General features: G+C 37.6%; 1 protein-coding gene across 1 annotated transcript in view; it reads right to left on the reverse strand.

Annotated features, from left to right (window-relative positions):
- Positions 1–15217, reverse strand: part of POLR2B (RNA polymerase II subunit B) — a 41700-nt gene that overhangs the window by 12619 nt on the left and 13864 nt on the right. Inside the window, exons 7-16 of the mRNA XM_042936280.1 lie at positions 14360–14524; positions 11459–11655; positions 11162–11281; positions 10202–10388; positions 9410–9553; positions 9041–9180; positions 8827–8938; positions 6573–6727; positions 5226–5424; positions 4741–4909 (exon numbers count right to left, since the gene is read on the reverse strand). Of these exons, the coding sequence (XP_042792214.1) occupies positions 4741–4909; positions 5226–5424; positions 6573–6727; positions 8827–8938; positions 9041–9180; positions 9410–9553; positions 10202–10388; positions 11162–11281; positions 11459–11655; positions 14360–14524 (1588 nt within the window). The remainder of the gene's footprint in view (positions 1–4740; positions 4910–5225; positions 5425–6572; positions 6728–8826; positions 8939–9040; positions 9181–9409; positions 9554–10201; positions 10389–11161; positions 11282–11458; positions 11656–14359; positions 14525–15217) is intronic.

Below are 15217 nucleotides of genomic sequence, written 5' to 3' on the forward strand. Positions count from 1 at the left end.
ATTTGCTTCCCTAAAGCTAAATTCAACTTTCAAAAAGCAACCCACCCCTCATGAGAAGGCACACCATTCATTTACTCCTTTATGCATACAGCCAGGGGTGCAGTTTTAACAAGAAGGATGCAGCGTAAGAGGTGGTGGTGCTACTGGTCTGGGTCTGGGACACTGAAGACACACTCCTCTCCTCCAAGTCTCTCATTCCCAGTAATTCCCAACCGAAGGCACAAACAGATTTAGAGAGAGAGATGCATGCAAAGGGCAGGCCCTCCTCCCTAATAACAACATTTGCCCCTTAAAAGCTCTGGCTTCTATGCCACAGAAAGCTTTCTGCTGGCTATCTTAAACACGCCTGGCCCAAGGTAGCAGATTCCGGAGTTTTGTTTTTAACTTGAATCCATTCCTATTGCTTTGAAAAGTAAATTCAAAAGCTTAGATTTCAAACGTTTTTTGAAATATCAGATCGGGCATCACTGGGTCCACTTATATACATCACGGCCACAGCTGAAGCTACGGGCTAACCCCAGTGGAAAGGCAAACCTTTAACTTACTTACTCACCAATCCTGCCTAATGCTGTAGGAATCTGAGGTTGCAAGCCCTGTTTAAAACATAAAGCCCTGGGGCACCTGGGTGGCTCAGTTGGTTAAGCATCTGACGTCGGCTAAGGTCATGATCTTGCAGTTTGTGAGTTCGAGCCCCGCATTGGGCTCTGTGCTGACAGCCCAGAGCCTGGAGCCTGCTTCAGATTCTGTGTCTCCCTCTCTCTCTCTGCCCCTCCCCTGCTCATGCTCTGTCTCTGTCTCAAAGATAAATAAAACATTAAAAAAAATTTTTTTTTTTTTTTAAGATAAAGCCCTGTTTAAAAGATTAACACTGGGGCCGCCTAGGTGGCTCAGTTGCTTAAGCATCTAACAGTTGATTTTGGCTCAGGTCACAGTTTCATGGTTTGTGAGATCCAGCCCCATATTGGGCTTTGTACCGGTGGTGCAGAGCCTGCTTGTGATTCTCAATCTCCCTCTCTCTCTGCGTGCCCCCCCCACCCCCACTCGTGCTCTGTCTTGCACTCTCTCAAAAATAAGTAAATTTTAGGGGCATCTGGGTGGCTGAGTCACTTGGGTGTCCAACTTCGGCTCAGATCATGATCTCATAGTTTGTGAGTTCGAGCCCCAAATTGGGCTCTGTGCTGACAGCTCAGAGCCTAGAGCCTGCTTTGGATTCTGTGTCTCCCACTCTCTCTCTCTCTCTCAAAAATAAATAAACACTTAAACAAAAAAATAAAATTAAAAATAAAATTTTTTTAAAAGTTAACACTAAACACTGTGCTAAATATAACTTTGCTCTCTAAGGAAAAAGAATCATTCTAATAAGAAGGTATTTGTTCTTCTGAGAACCTTAATGGGTTTGTGTATTTAAATTTGGAGTAGGGGTGCCTGGGGGGCTCAGTCAGTTAAGTATCTGTTGATTTTGGCCGGCTAAGGTCATGATCTCACGGTTTGTGAGTTTGAGGTTCGTGAGTTTGAGCCCCGTGTCAGGCTCTGTGCTGACAGCTCAGAGCCTGGAGCCTGCTTTGGATTCTGTGTCTCCCTCGCTCTGCCCCTCCCCTGCGCATGCTCTGTCTTGTCTCTCTCTCTCAAAAATAATAAACATTTAAAAATATATAAATAAAAATAAAAAAATAAATTTGGAGCAGAAAAAGCTAAAATGTTCTGCTTGGGACGAAAGGAGTATGAAATTCTCCAAGGAAAGGGCAGTGTCAAGGAAGTTGACAGTGGAGAAAACCCCATTAGCAGGCAAGGTCTTCAGAAAAGTCAAATAATCCTCCTGAAATCTACATGATTCCCCTATGAAATCTTTAGTAGCACCCACATGGTCACCATCCTTTTGTGTGGATTCTTTGGGAGAACTGGAAGAATTCAAAGTCTCAAACATAATCAAGAAGCATAATATAAGGAAAATACATAAAGATGCAGGTTCCTGAAGGCAGAGGAGGGTTTGAAAACTGGAGAATTTGCAGAAATCTCAGGATCTTGGGAGATGTGATATGATCCTACTACAGAGGAAGCCAGTAGTAGGACATATATGACATCTGTGAAACATGAAATAGGCAAGACTTCCTCAGCATGTCCTCACATTTTGGTGAGCACCACCTATGCCCCTTTCTTTTTCCAGGTGATATAGTCTATGATTCTCAACTGTCTTGGTCCTTGTGAGACTTTCTGCCTCTGTAACAATCCCCGGATCACCCACATACACTGTATCAACTATAGCCCAAGAGGCAGCTCCCTCCATCCTACAGCCTTTATCTATATGGGCAAGTTTGAGAGATCAGGCGAAATTTAGCTTTTAGAATAGATGTGATTAAGGCATGAAGCAATAACAGAATTGAAAGGCATGTAGTCCCGGGGCACCTGGGTGGCTCAGTAGGTTAGCCATCTGACTTCAGCTTAGGTCATGCTGCTGTGTTTCATGAGCTCAAGCCCTGCATCAGGCTCTGTGTTGACAGCTCAGAGCCTGGAGCCTGCTTTGGACTCTGTGTTTCTCTCTCTGCCCCTCCCCTGCTCATACTCTGTTTCTCTCTCAAAAATAAACATTAAAAGAAAACAAAAAAAAATGAAAGGCTTGTAGTCCCATGCCTTCACCACTTCATACCAGTACCAAAAGAACATTTCAACTCCAATCCTTTACCTATTTTTCTTCTCTAGCCATAAAGAAATCATCATGTAAATGTTGAAGAAAGCACAACACTACAAGCATACCCCAAAGATACGAGCATACTTGCAGACAACCTAACAGATTGTTTTCCTAGACAAGAGTAACCCCTTGTGGAAGACTTTGAAAATAAATCATTCTTACCTGTAAGAATTTGCTATCAAAATGCTAAACCCCTAGTATAGTTAATAATTTAAGGCCACTACCTGCAAAGCAAACTCCACTAAATAACGTTACCCACAGTTAAAGCCAAAACCCTGTTAATAATAAGGTAAGAAAACAATTATGCCAAAGAATTATGCTGTCTCCTTTAATATTCAACACTCTTCTGCCCTTTAGACTTCTCTGCACCATTTTGCCGGCTGTCCAGTCTCTTTAGGACGCTCCTCTTGCAGCGGCACCTGAGTAGCTCAATTCTTGATTTCAGCTCAGGTCATCATCTCACAGTTTATAGGATCGAGCCCCATGTCAGGCTCCATGCTCACAGCCCGGAGCCTACTTGGGATTCTCTCTCTCCCTCTCTCTCTGCCCCTATCCTGTTCACATTCTCTCAAAATAAATTAATAAACTTCAAAACAAAAAACCTCCTGCTAACTCCTGATTCTCCTTAGCAGCAGCTACATCTCAAATCTCTTCTGATTCTTTTCCTGGTGCCTAAAGCTGTCTCTGACTTTATTTTCACTCTGAATTTCCCTTTAGCAATTTCATCATAATCTATAATTACCACTAATACATAAAAAACTTCACAGCTCCAGATCTGAGCTTCTTTCAAATCATATTTGCGACTCACTGTTGGAAAATCTTTTCTTACACGTTATAGCAGCAACTGAAAATCAACATGCTGAAAACTGAACTTACTATCTTACCTCTAAAACATCTTCCTTCTAATGGGCTTCCAATCTTATTAATAGTACTCCTCTCTTCTTTATCATCCAAGCCACGAACACCAACAATATGTCCAATAATATTTCCAAGTCCCATCAAGGGTATTCCATTAGGCATCTCATCTCCTACTCTTCTTCATTTCTTAAGGACCTTACCAATTCTCAGACCACTGCAAAAACCTCTAAATTATCTTCTTCCAATACCATATCTAATTGTAATCTGTATCAACTGCCAGAATGATATTCCTAAATTTTTTTTTCTTCTTAAGTAAGCTCCATGCCCACGGTGGAGCCAATGCAGGGTCTGAACTCACAATCTTGAACTCAGATTCTTGATCTGAGATCAAGAATCAGATGCTTAACCGAGCCACCCAGGCACACCACCCCCAACCCTCAAAATAAATCCCAAATTGTATTACCTCCTTGTTCCAAAAGGCTGGATGGGTCTTCATTCTCAAAATTCAACCTGCTCTCTACACTATGAGACCAAAGTTCACTCCCATACATTTACACTTCAGTTATACTAAAGTGCCATGACTACTAACTGTTCCGTATCTCATACATTCATGCATCTAAGCCCTTCCTCAACCCACCTCTCAAATACCCTTTTGTCAAACTATACGCTAGTCTAAAATGCCACCTCCCCCATGAAACTGGCTCTAGATTTCCAACAGGTATCAATCATTTCCTTCACTCTGTGCTTTCAAAGGATTCTGTACCTCGTCGTAACACTTTCCACATATCTATCTTTTATTATTTGTGTTCAAGTTTCCCACCACATTATAAATTTTGAGATAAAAGAGGTTGTGTCATAAGTTATTTTATTCACCCTCCCAAGCATTCAAAGTACTTAAGCATGACAGGATCTTAAAAGGTAAAGAATAGTGGCGCCTAGGTGGCTCAGTAGGTTACACATCCTACTTTGGCTCAGGTCATGATCTCATATGACTCGTAAGTTCCAGCCCACGTCAGGCTCTGTGCTGACCTCTCGGAGCCTGGAGCTTGCTTCAGATTCTGTGACTGCTCCCCCACCTCTGCCCCTGACCCTCCCCCTCATGCACTTTCTCTCACTCTCTCTCAAAAATAAACATTAAAAAAATTTTTTTTGATACAAAAAATTTTAAAAAAACTGAAAAACAAAACTGAACATACCTGCTGGCAGCTCTCTAAATCGTAGATATTCCATAGACCGTGTAGTCACAAGTGGTTTTTGAGGATAATACAGAACATGGGCCAGTGTATCCATACGAACATGGAAGTTGGTGATATAAACTCCCATAGCCTGCTTACCCATAGCAGACTGGTATGTGTTTCTAGGGGACTAAAGGTAGAAATGAAAAGCAGAATCAATGAAAATGTAATGCTTCTAAAGCAACAGATTCTACAGGGTACTACACAAATCAGAAATATGGCTGGTAAAGGTCATGTTTTTTTCTGAAAGAGAAGTCATAAGCATTTGGAATAATTATGGCTAACAGTGAAACAAAAAAAAGCATATTAAATGCTGATTCCATATGAGTTCACAGCCTTTTCATCAACACACTTTTCTTTACGAAAAACTACAGATTAATCTCTAAGTTGTATTCTTCTTCCCCCAATACCTCAAAAAACCAGAAGTTAAAAAAACTGCTACCAACCTGGTTATGATCAGGAAAGGGAATAATAGATGCACAGACACCAAGAATCATCGATGGATGAATCTCGCAGTGTGTATATGTGGAACAATAAGCTACTTCTTTCTCCTGTAAATCATCTGGAGTCATTGCAAGCATCACTGTTTCTTCTTCCAGAGTATCAATATATTCTACTACCCCACTGGCCACAAGATCCTGCCAACTAAAAAAGAGGAATTCACTTTGGAGTGCCTGGTTGGCTCAGTCGGTTGAGTGTCCAACTCAATTTCACCTCAGGTCATGATCCCAGAGTCATGGGATCAAACCCTGCATCTGGCTCTGTGCTAAGTGTGGAGCCTGCTTAGGATTCATTCTCTCTCTGCCTCTTGCCCCTCTACCCTGCTCGCACTCTCTCTAAAAAAATAAAAATAAAATAATCGCTTCTCGGCCTTTTGGCTAAGATCAAGTGTAAAAATAAAAATAAAATAAACTTTAAAAGAAAAAGAAGTATTCACTTTATTTCCTTATCTACTGAAGTATTTTAACTAAGCTTCCTGCTTAATAAAAAAGAGTATTCCTATATCAGGGCACCTAGGTGGTGGCTCAGTTACTTAAGCATCAGACTTTGGCCCAAGTCATGATCTCACAGTTTGAGTTGGAGCCCTGCAGTGGGCTCTCTACTACCAGCACAGAGCCAGCTTCAGATCCTCTGTTCCTTGCCCCCCCACCCAGGCTACTGCCCTGCTCTAAAATATAAACAAACAAAAAAAGGGTATTCTTTTATCTACATGTACGGATACAGAAAGAGTTCCAAAATAGGTATATTACTGTTAATAGTGAAAAAAAGCAAGTTACTATAAACAACACACACAAAGTATGATCCTATATCACTATTAGTTTGTCTTGGTTTGTTCTAATACATGGGTGTATGGGTATGGGTTACTTTTTAAGAGGAGAGTATGGATTAGGGGCTTTTATGTATTTTTATTATACACATTGTTTGACTTCTTTTACAATAAAAAATATACATTCAAATATTTTTAAAAATAAATTTTAAAGCAGATTCATCTTTTTATTAAATTTATTTGCTATCATATTATTCATATTAAATGTTATACAATTTCTATTATGTAAGTTATTTCTTATCAGACTTCAACATGTCACAAAGACTTTAATGCTTTAACAAAACGCTACAAGTTCTTGATAATAAAAATTAAGAAAAACAAATGTGACTGTACAAAGTGCCTTTTTGGGGCAACGAAATATTCTGGAATTAGTGGTGATAGTTGCACAATCAGGAATATACTAAAAACCACTGAACTATATGGCATACGAATTATATCTCAATTTTTTCCTCATGCATGTCCTTACCTGTAGTTGTTATATTCTCTCTCTTTCAATTGATCAATATGTCTCTTCTTTAGAAGTAGTTTTTGTTTTTCTACAATCAGAAGTGGCCTACAAATACGTCCTGCATCGGTATAGATCCGAATCTCCCGCTCTCGAATATCTCTGATCATAGAAACCTACGTGTAAAAAGACAAAACAGTCTCATGAACTTTTTCTCTGTATCACTAAGACTTAGCTAAAAATATAATAAAGTTCCTAGTAAATTTCTGGAGCAAACAATTATCAAATAAAATGGACAAATCTTTTTTTTTTTTTAAATGGACAAATCTTGCAGCAGCTGGGTGGCTCAGTTGGTTAAGCATCCAACTCCTAATTTTGGCTCAAGTCACGATCTCATGGTTCCTGAGTTCCAGACCCACATTGGGCTCTGCGCTGTCAGCACTAAGCCTGCTTGGGATCCTCTCTCCCCCTCTCTCTACTCGTCACCTGCTTGCATGCATGTGCATGCCCTCTCAAAATAAATAAACCTTTTAAAAAAATGGACAAATCTTAGTTTATCATTGTTCGATATACTAAAAACCTAAGTATAATTTAAAATTTTATAAGGAATAATTATTTAACCTTGGTAATTATAAAGCTGAATATCTGGCAATGCTGTCATGCAAGATAAAGCAAAATGAAGAAAATATATTTGTGTCATCACAAACACTAGAGATAGCAATTTATTTTGTCTCTGATAATTACATAGACTTCACTCTGCAACCTTTCAGTAACCAGCCATTATCATTTTGCATCTATCATACTTTCTTGGAAACAAGCCCACCTTCTGACACTGACCTAATCAGACAAATGGCTTATAATTTACCTGTCCGATACAGCAGACATTAGCCACATGTCATTATTAAGCACTTGAAATATGGCCATTCTGAACTGAGAGACGCTGCAGTGTACAATGTGTATAAATTACACAGTGGATTTCAAAGAGTACCACATAAACAAAGCAGAAACAGACCCATAAACACAGAAAAACTAGTGGTTACCAGACAGGAAGGAGTTGGGAGGATGGGCAAAAAAGGGTAAAGGGGAGTAGTAGGAAGTACAAGCTTCCAGTTATAGAATGAACAGATAATAAGTAGTACAGTGCAGAGAACACAGTCAATAGCATTATAATAACATGTATTGCTACTATACATGACAGATATAGCTACATTTCTGGTGAGCACAGCATAATGTATAGAACTGTCAAATCAATATGTTATACACCTGAAACTAATGCAATACTGTACATCAACTACCCTTCAATAAAAAAAAGTACCACATAAAAATAAAGGATACAAAATTTCTCATAACTACTAATTAGATGTTGAAATTATAGTACTTTGGATTGAACAGGTCAAATAAAATATATTAAAATTATTTTCATTTTCTAATTTTTTAACATGGCTACTATATCCATGGGTAGCTCACATGATATTTCTACTGGGTAGCACTAGAAAATATATTCCCAGAAAACATACTTTATTTTTTTTAATGTCTACTTATTTTTGAGAGACAGTGTACAGTAGGGGAGGGACAGAAAGAGGGGGACAAAGGATCCAAGGCAGGTTCTACGCTGACAGCAGCATGTCCAATGTAGGGCTCGAACTCATGAACCATGAGACCATGACCTGGGCAGAAGTTGGATGCTTAACCAACTGAGCCACCCAGGCGCCCCTATTCCCAGAAATTATAAAAGATATTTTGGGCAGGGCACTTTCTGGCTCAGTCAGTAGAACATGCGACTCTCGATTTTGACTCAGGTCATGATCTCAAGCCTCTCATTGGGCTCCAAACTGCCTAAGATTCTCTCACTCCCTGTCTCCGCCCCTCCCCACCTGCCCCTCTCCAAAAAACAAAAATTGGGGGGAAATTCCCAATAAAGAACATAGTTATGCGGTACCTGGGTGGCTCAGTCAGTTAAGCATACGACTCTTGATTTCAGCTTGGGTCATGGTTTCACAGTTCGTGGGTTTGAGCCCCACGTCAGGCTCTGTGCTGACAGGGTGGGACCTGTTTGAGATTCTCTCTCCCTCTCTCTCTGCCCCTCCACCACTCACACTGTCTGTCTCTCTCTCTCAAAATAAACTTTAAAAAAGCATCACCTAGACTTCTGACAATGTACTCTATAATTCAAGAGAAAGCAGTTAAAGAAATGCCAATGTAAAGAAAATTGTCACTAGTCTTATGCCTTGTTTAGAAATCCTGTAGAATCATCTACTCTTAATTAAAGGCTCACTTCAGACACAATGATGTCCATCTGTCGCCGCAACTTCCTCAGGGTGTTCATAAGTTGTTCAGGATCTTTATGTATTCCAACCCAGCAGCCATTAACAAAAATCTTGGTTGCACTAAAATGTGAAACCAAAAGCATTTTGCAGTTAGTAACTCTATACTAAGCAATAACCAAAGATTAACAATAGTTTCAAAAAAGAAATCATGTCTATACACACTCAGCAATAGCTGCAGGAGATATTTCTTCTAAATTTTCCATACTCCATTCTTCTAAAAATTCAAGAATTGGAGAAGGCTGAGATCCAACTGAAATATAAGCCATCAGGGCTAAATTCTTCACAAGTCCTACAGCATGGCCCTACGAATAAACGAAGTATTACTCATATGGATTTAACATACCTATCAAAATTCCTTTCCATAAACATTTTTCCTTCAATTTGATTTCAGGATTTACTCTAAGAACAAAATCATAAATAAAACATTAATTCTAAAACCGCATAGCAAATTACTTACTTCTAAAAGTAATTATATACTCTACATAATTATTGGTAGACTTTTTGTCCTGAACGTAAATTCTAATGTATTACCTCTGGGGTCTCAGCAGGACACACCATTCCCCACAATGTATTATGCAATTGTCTTGGTTTTGCTAGCTTGCCATCTCTACCAATAGGAGAATTTAAACGACGCAGGTGAGAAAGAGTAGACGCAAATGTCAGGCGGTTTAACACCTAGAAAACAATATCAAATCTTTGTAGTTTGGGCATTTCTGTTACTCATGCTACCGCATTTTTAGCAAATACTAGAATGAGGCAAAGTCACATTTTAACCTATAATCAACTGACTCTCAAACTCTCCCTATCCCTCCTTTCTCCATCCCTTCCCTAGATAATATCATTCATCCCATAACTTAAGTGCCCCTCATAGCAGGGATGGCATATATGTGATATACAGTTCTAACATATCCACATAAATGTTTTATATATGATCACCTCCAACCACTAGGATATTAGTCCCACAAGAGTTACTGTCCCTAACCCCCCACTGTTCACAGGTCAACACTGTACTGTACTTTGTACTTTAGTTAACTTCTAATATGGAGCTTTTAAGATATAAAAATTTCACTAATATGGACCATCTTATGTCTTAGCAGGTACACTAACTTATTAACTACCTTGCTGCAAGCCAAAACTTTAACCTCTTAAGTAATGCTAACAGCTAATTTAAGGAAAATTTCATTTTCATAATTCAATATCCCCCAGTGCTTTTACATCTAAGAAAAAAAAAAAAGTAAAATAATTTACATTTAATGAATGAAGGGATCTATTAGTCTCACAACATTTTCCTATCAAACCTGTAGTTACAGTCGATGTCCTTACCTGAGATACTCCAGCTCTGGCTTGATGAGCTTTCTTTTGGTCACCCCAGTTTCCAGTAGCTAATGAATATTTTAGGCCATCAGATATAATCCTTGTTTTAATTGCCAACTCCAAATTAAAATCCTTTCCTCGATCAATAAACTTCTGTGCATAGATCCGCACCTCTTTAAGCAAATTCTTAAACATACTGCCAAATAAAATGGTATTTTAAATATGTAAAGGTCAACAACATGCATTCTCAATATGGACAATTTTGCCCACAGGGGGTGAAAAGTAGTTCGGGTAGGGGGAGGGAAGCGTTACTACTTTTTATGTAAAAAGCACTAATGTACTCACAGTACATAAACACACATGAGGTGAGCAACTAGGGAAAAATGTCAGACTCCTTAGTAGGGTGAAACAGTAGGCTGAAAAATCACTATTCTACAACACACTAAATAATAGAATATGAAGAAAGAAATATTGCTAATATTATCTTTTTTGTATTGTTTACAGATTTTGCTTTTAAAAATAACTTTTCTGAATATAAAAGTGTTATATGTTCATTACAGGAAGTATAGAAAATACAAAAACACAGGAAGAATAAAATAAAAATCATATTACATCAATACTGTGAGACAACGGCTGCTAATATTTTGACAGATTTCCCTCCAGCTTTTGGGTTTTTATAAAATGCAAAAGAAGGACTAATAAAAATTCCAATATCATCAGTACTTAGCAAATGACTTATAAAGCTACCAGAGAAATAAAGAAAACGTATACAAGTAATAACCTGCCCTTACAAACGTGAAATTCACAGACACGAAGTAGAACAAAATCTGGGTGAGTGGCAAACAGAATGTAGCCAACTTCATATATACCCAATATGGATGCCAAGACAGTTTAGGACCTCCACTAGTGCAATGACAAATCTAAAGTGAAATCTCTCTACTTGTAACTGTTATCATTCTCATTCCTTACCCTCTGAATAAGAATGCAAGTAGTGGTCCAGCAAGATCCAATCTTTTGTTTCCATAGTGATCCCTGTCATCTAATTCTCTTCTACCCAAAGCTGCTAAAAGCAACCGATGAACCATGTACCTTTAAAAAAAAGAAGAAGTGAAAAAGAAAACATACGGCTTTTGGCTTTTTAAAAAATTTAAAAACACCATTCTGACATTTTTTTAATGCTCTTTGAGCCACCTAGGCACCCCTGTGATATTTTTAACTTCAAGAAAAACTATCTTGGCAAAAAACTTAAAACGATATTTAACATACCCCAAGAAATAAGCTTTTTTGGTCTCACAAAAATCACTGACACCGACATGAGGGAGCATTTCTTTTTGTAAGACTTCTTTTGCATATTTAATTCTTTTCTCTTTGGTGACACCAGGCTTTGCCCCTCTTGAGCCAATGAAATTCAGTGCAACATTCTGTTCTTGGATGACAAAAGCTTCATCGAGAGAAGGTTTCACCTATCAGACAATTCAAATAAGAGTCATTTTCACCTTAAGTCAACTATAACTTTACTTTGTAACATGTTAAATATCCCTATGTACTAACAGAATATGCAAATATTTTTTGAAAAACCAAGGAATCACAAAATCTTGTAAGTTGAATACACTTTTAAGATCTAGAGATCTCTTGACAAAATCTCATCAACACAGGTAACTCTACTTCCTTAAAAAATATAAATAATTCCATTATAAAAAGAGTACTGTGTTTTTGGTTTTTACATTTTAACAAATGGCAAAACAAAAATTCCTTCCAAACACCTTATACCAAATTAGAGAACTTTTAATAGTCAAAATTAAAATTTACTAAATTACAAATGCATAAAAGTGCCAGGCTATTTTCAGCCTTGGTTTAAGAGGTTATTAACCTATAAATAAAACCACTCAGTTTTTTTTTTGTAAAGGAGAATATTTTATAAAGACCTACATTTCATACCTGCGATTAGGTAAACCGTGGCCTCTGAGCAGCCATGTAATCAGTTTGCTCATCTACAAGTGGCTAGATAAAATAATCTCTAGGTTTCACTCTAGTTCTAACATTCTAAAATTCCAATTTTACACAATAATGAGCATGAGGAATGAAGGGTAACACTGAGTAACTCTGGCCACTGTAAATACCCTTAATCCTATCACATATACTGAAATGCCTTTCCTGCCTTTGACTTCCTATGTCTACTTAACACTGATCCTCAAGTTTAAACATCCAAATTCCAATCATGGAACCAAAGATCAGAAAAAGGTAACATAAAGCAGTCAGCATATGGTAAATGAAAGTGATCTTTTTAAATTATCATTCTTGTTCTGAAATTGTTCTGTTAAGGTTAATCTGGATTTGAGGTGCCTGGGTGGCTGAGTCGGTTAAGTGACCGACTTCAGCTAGGGTCATGATCTCACAGTTCCTGGGTTCGAGCCCCACATCAGGCTCTGTGCTGACAGCTCGGAGCCTGGAGCCTGCTTTGGATTCTGTCTCTCTCTCTTTCTCTCTCTGCCCCTCCCCCACTCATGCTCTGTCTCTCTTTCCTTCAAAAATAAATAAACATTTAAAAAAAAAAAGGTTAATCTGGATTTGGAAAAGGAGTAACAATCATTTTCAGAAGAAAGAATTAAAGCACTTTTGCACAGTAAATGCTGGACTCACAGACTGTAAAAATTGGCCTAAGCTTCAAAAGAGCTAAAGGAACAAAGAGTAATTTTCAAAAAAAAAAAAAAAAAATTATATATATATATATCAATCAGCTGTTTCACTTTACTAAGAAAATTCTAGTTTGAATACAGTCTGAATCACTTGGGATGCCTTTTGGATAAAATCATGTATTTTTCTTTTATACTTTATACTAATATGACTACTGATAAAAGCTTAAAGTAAAATCTAGCCAGAATCCATTTTTCTCATGAAACTGCATCAACGTTCTAAAAACTAATATGTACTCACTCCACCATCTCACTATGTGACCAACATTTATGTAGCCTCCATTTAACCTTTTTTCTCTATAGTCTTAAAGACTCCGGACAATTCAGGACAACTTTAAGTATATCAACTACTACTGAAACAAGAATCATCAATGAAAAACAATGACAAGGAAATGGTTCTTTATCTAGATCAAAGAATCTTCCGACAAATTTAGTAACTTTACAGTAGAGGAACCTAAGACACCACTGTAGAGTTTACAAATAACAGGACAAAATTCCATCACGAAACTCCTGATGCAATGCCCTGGGAAGCACACAATATTACTTCTATTATTTTTCCTGCCAAAAAAGCATAAATTGAATCTAATCATGAGGAAATACCAGAAAAGCCCAAATGGAGGGAAATTCTACAAAATAACTGGCCTATCCTCCTCCCCAAAAATTTCAGTATTATGGAACACTGAAGAAAAAGACAAGGAAAGATTTAAAGAGACTTAAAGACACTTAAAAATGACATGCAATGCACCATCCTGGGCTGGATTCTGAACCGGGGGGGGGGGGGAAGCATTAAGGACATTATCAGGACAAGTGGCAAAAACCTGAATAAGATCTATGGCTTAACAGCACTGTACCTAAGTTAAAGGTTCTGATTTTGGTAAATGTATTATGAATATGTAATTAATGTCCTGGTTCTTAGGAAATACACACTGAAGTATTTCGGAGTAAAGGGAAATGATGCCCAAAACTTACTCTTAAATGGTCCAGAAAAAAAATAATGTGTTTCTATAGATAGAGAATGCTAAAACAAATGTAGCAAAGGTCACAATGTAGCAAAGGTAAACTAGTGAATCTGGATGAAGAATATACAAGAGTTGTAATTTTTCTATAAATCTGAAATTATTTCAAAATAAAAAGTTTTAAAAAAGAAGTTGTATCAACTATTCACTTTCCTTCTTTAAATTGCACCAAGCTGGTATGCTTTCTGATGTTCCTTACTATGGTTTCCTCTTGCTGCTGTCAGTGAACTTTTGGCTGCCTCTAGTTGGCTGCCTCTAGTTCTTATGACCATTTTACACAGAATTGTCAAGAAAGAAGCTGAGACAGCCTGAAGGCTTTTGCTAAATAGTAAATGGCATGGGATTTCTGACAGCTAAATTACTCTTCAGAGCAGCTTTCTACTGTTTTAAGATTAGCAACAGTCAGTAACTTCAAACCTCTTAGAAAACACTACAAAGACATTTTGCTTTCACATTACCATTTCCATCATCTCTGGATCTTCAAAATCATAAATAATATGCTCTAAAATATCTCTGTCAGACACAAAACCTAATGCTCTGAACACAATAATGATGGGAACTTCCTGCTTGATGTATGGTAGCGTTGCCACAATGCGCTGACCAATAGCACTCTTTTTTGCACCCTGAAAAAATAAAAATCATTAGAGTATCATACAAAGAGATCACAGCCATATAAAAACACCATGAGAACCACTCATATACATGTTCATTGTATATATTTCAAAAGACGCATACCTCTCATACTCTAAGGAACATCCCATGGATGCTTTCCAAAACCACTGGAACAGGTTTACTAATTTTATGAACAGGTTGATCATTTAGAACTGAGAGAACTTCCATCCTCTACTATCTGCCTGGCAAAATTCTCTCAGAATTACCCAATACTGTATTTGGAAATTACATCAGGCTACAAAAGAATATGAACACTGATCCCACACCCTCTCCCCCCATAGAGAACAAAAACAAAAACAAACTAAAAAAAAACACACAAAACTCCCAAAGAAAGATATGAGGGCTAAAGGGAAAAAAAAAAAAAACACAGAGAGACAAACATGGGGGAAAAACACAGCAGAGAATGAAAAATTCAGAGCTGATCTGTATCTCACTTAAATATTTCAAAATTAATAAATAGCTCCTTTCACACAAGTTTCTTTTCTCCAATTTCTCTTTAATTCTACACACATACAAAAAGTTACTAACCTACAATGACATACCATCAACTGACCTCTCCATTTTATATTTTTTTCTTCAATATTAAGCTCTCTCTTCTCTTGGCCTCATAACCCTACATTATCATGGTCCTTCTAATAACAATT

The sequence above is a fragment of the Panthera leo genome, chromosome B1, assembly GCF_018350215.1.
Source record: "Panthera leo isolate Ple1 chromosome B1, P.leo_Ple1_pat1.1, whole genome shotgun sequence".
NCBI classification, from domain to species: Eukaryota; Metazoa; Chordata; class Mammalia; order Carnivora; family Felidae; genus Panthera; species Panthera leo.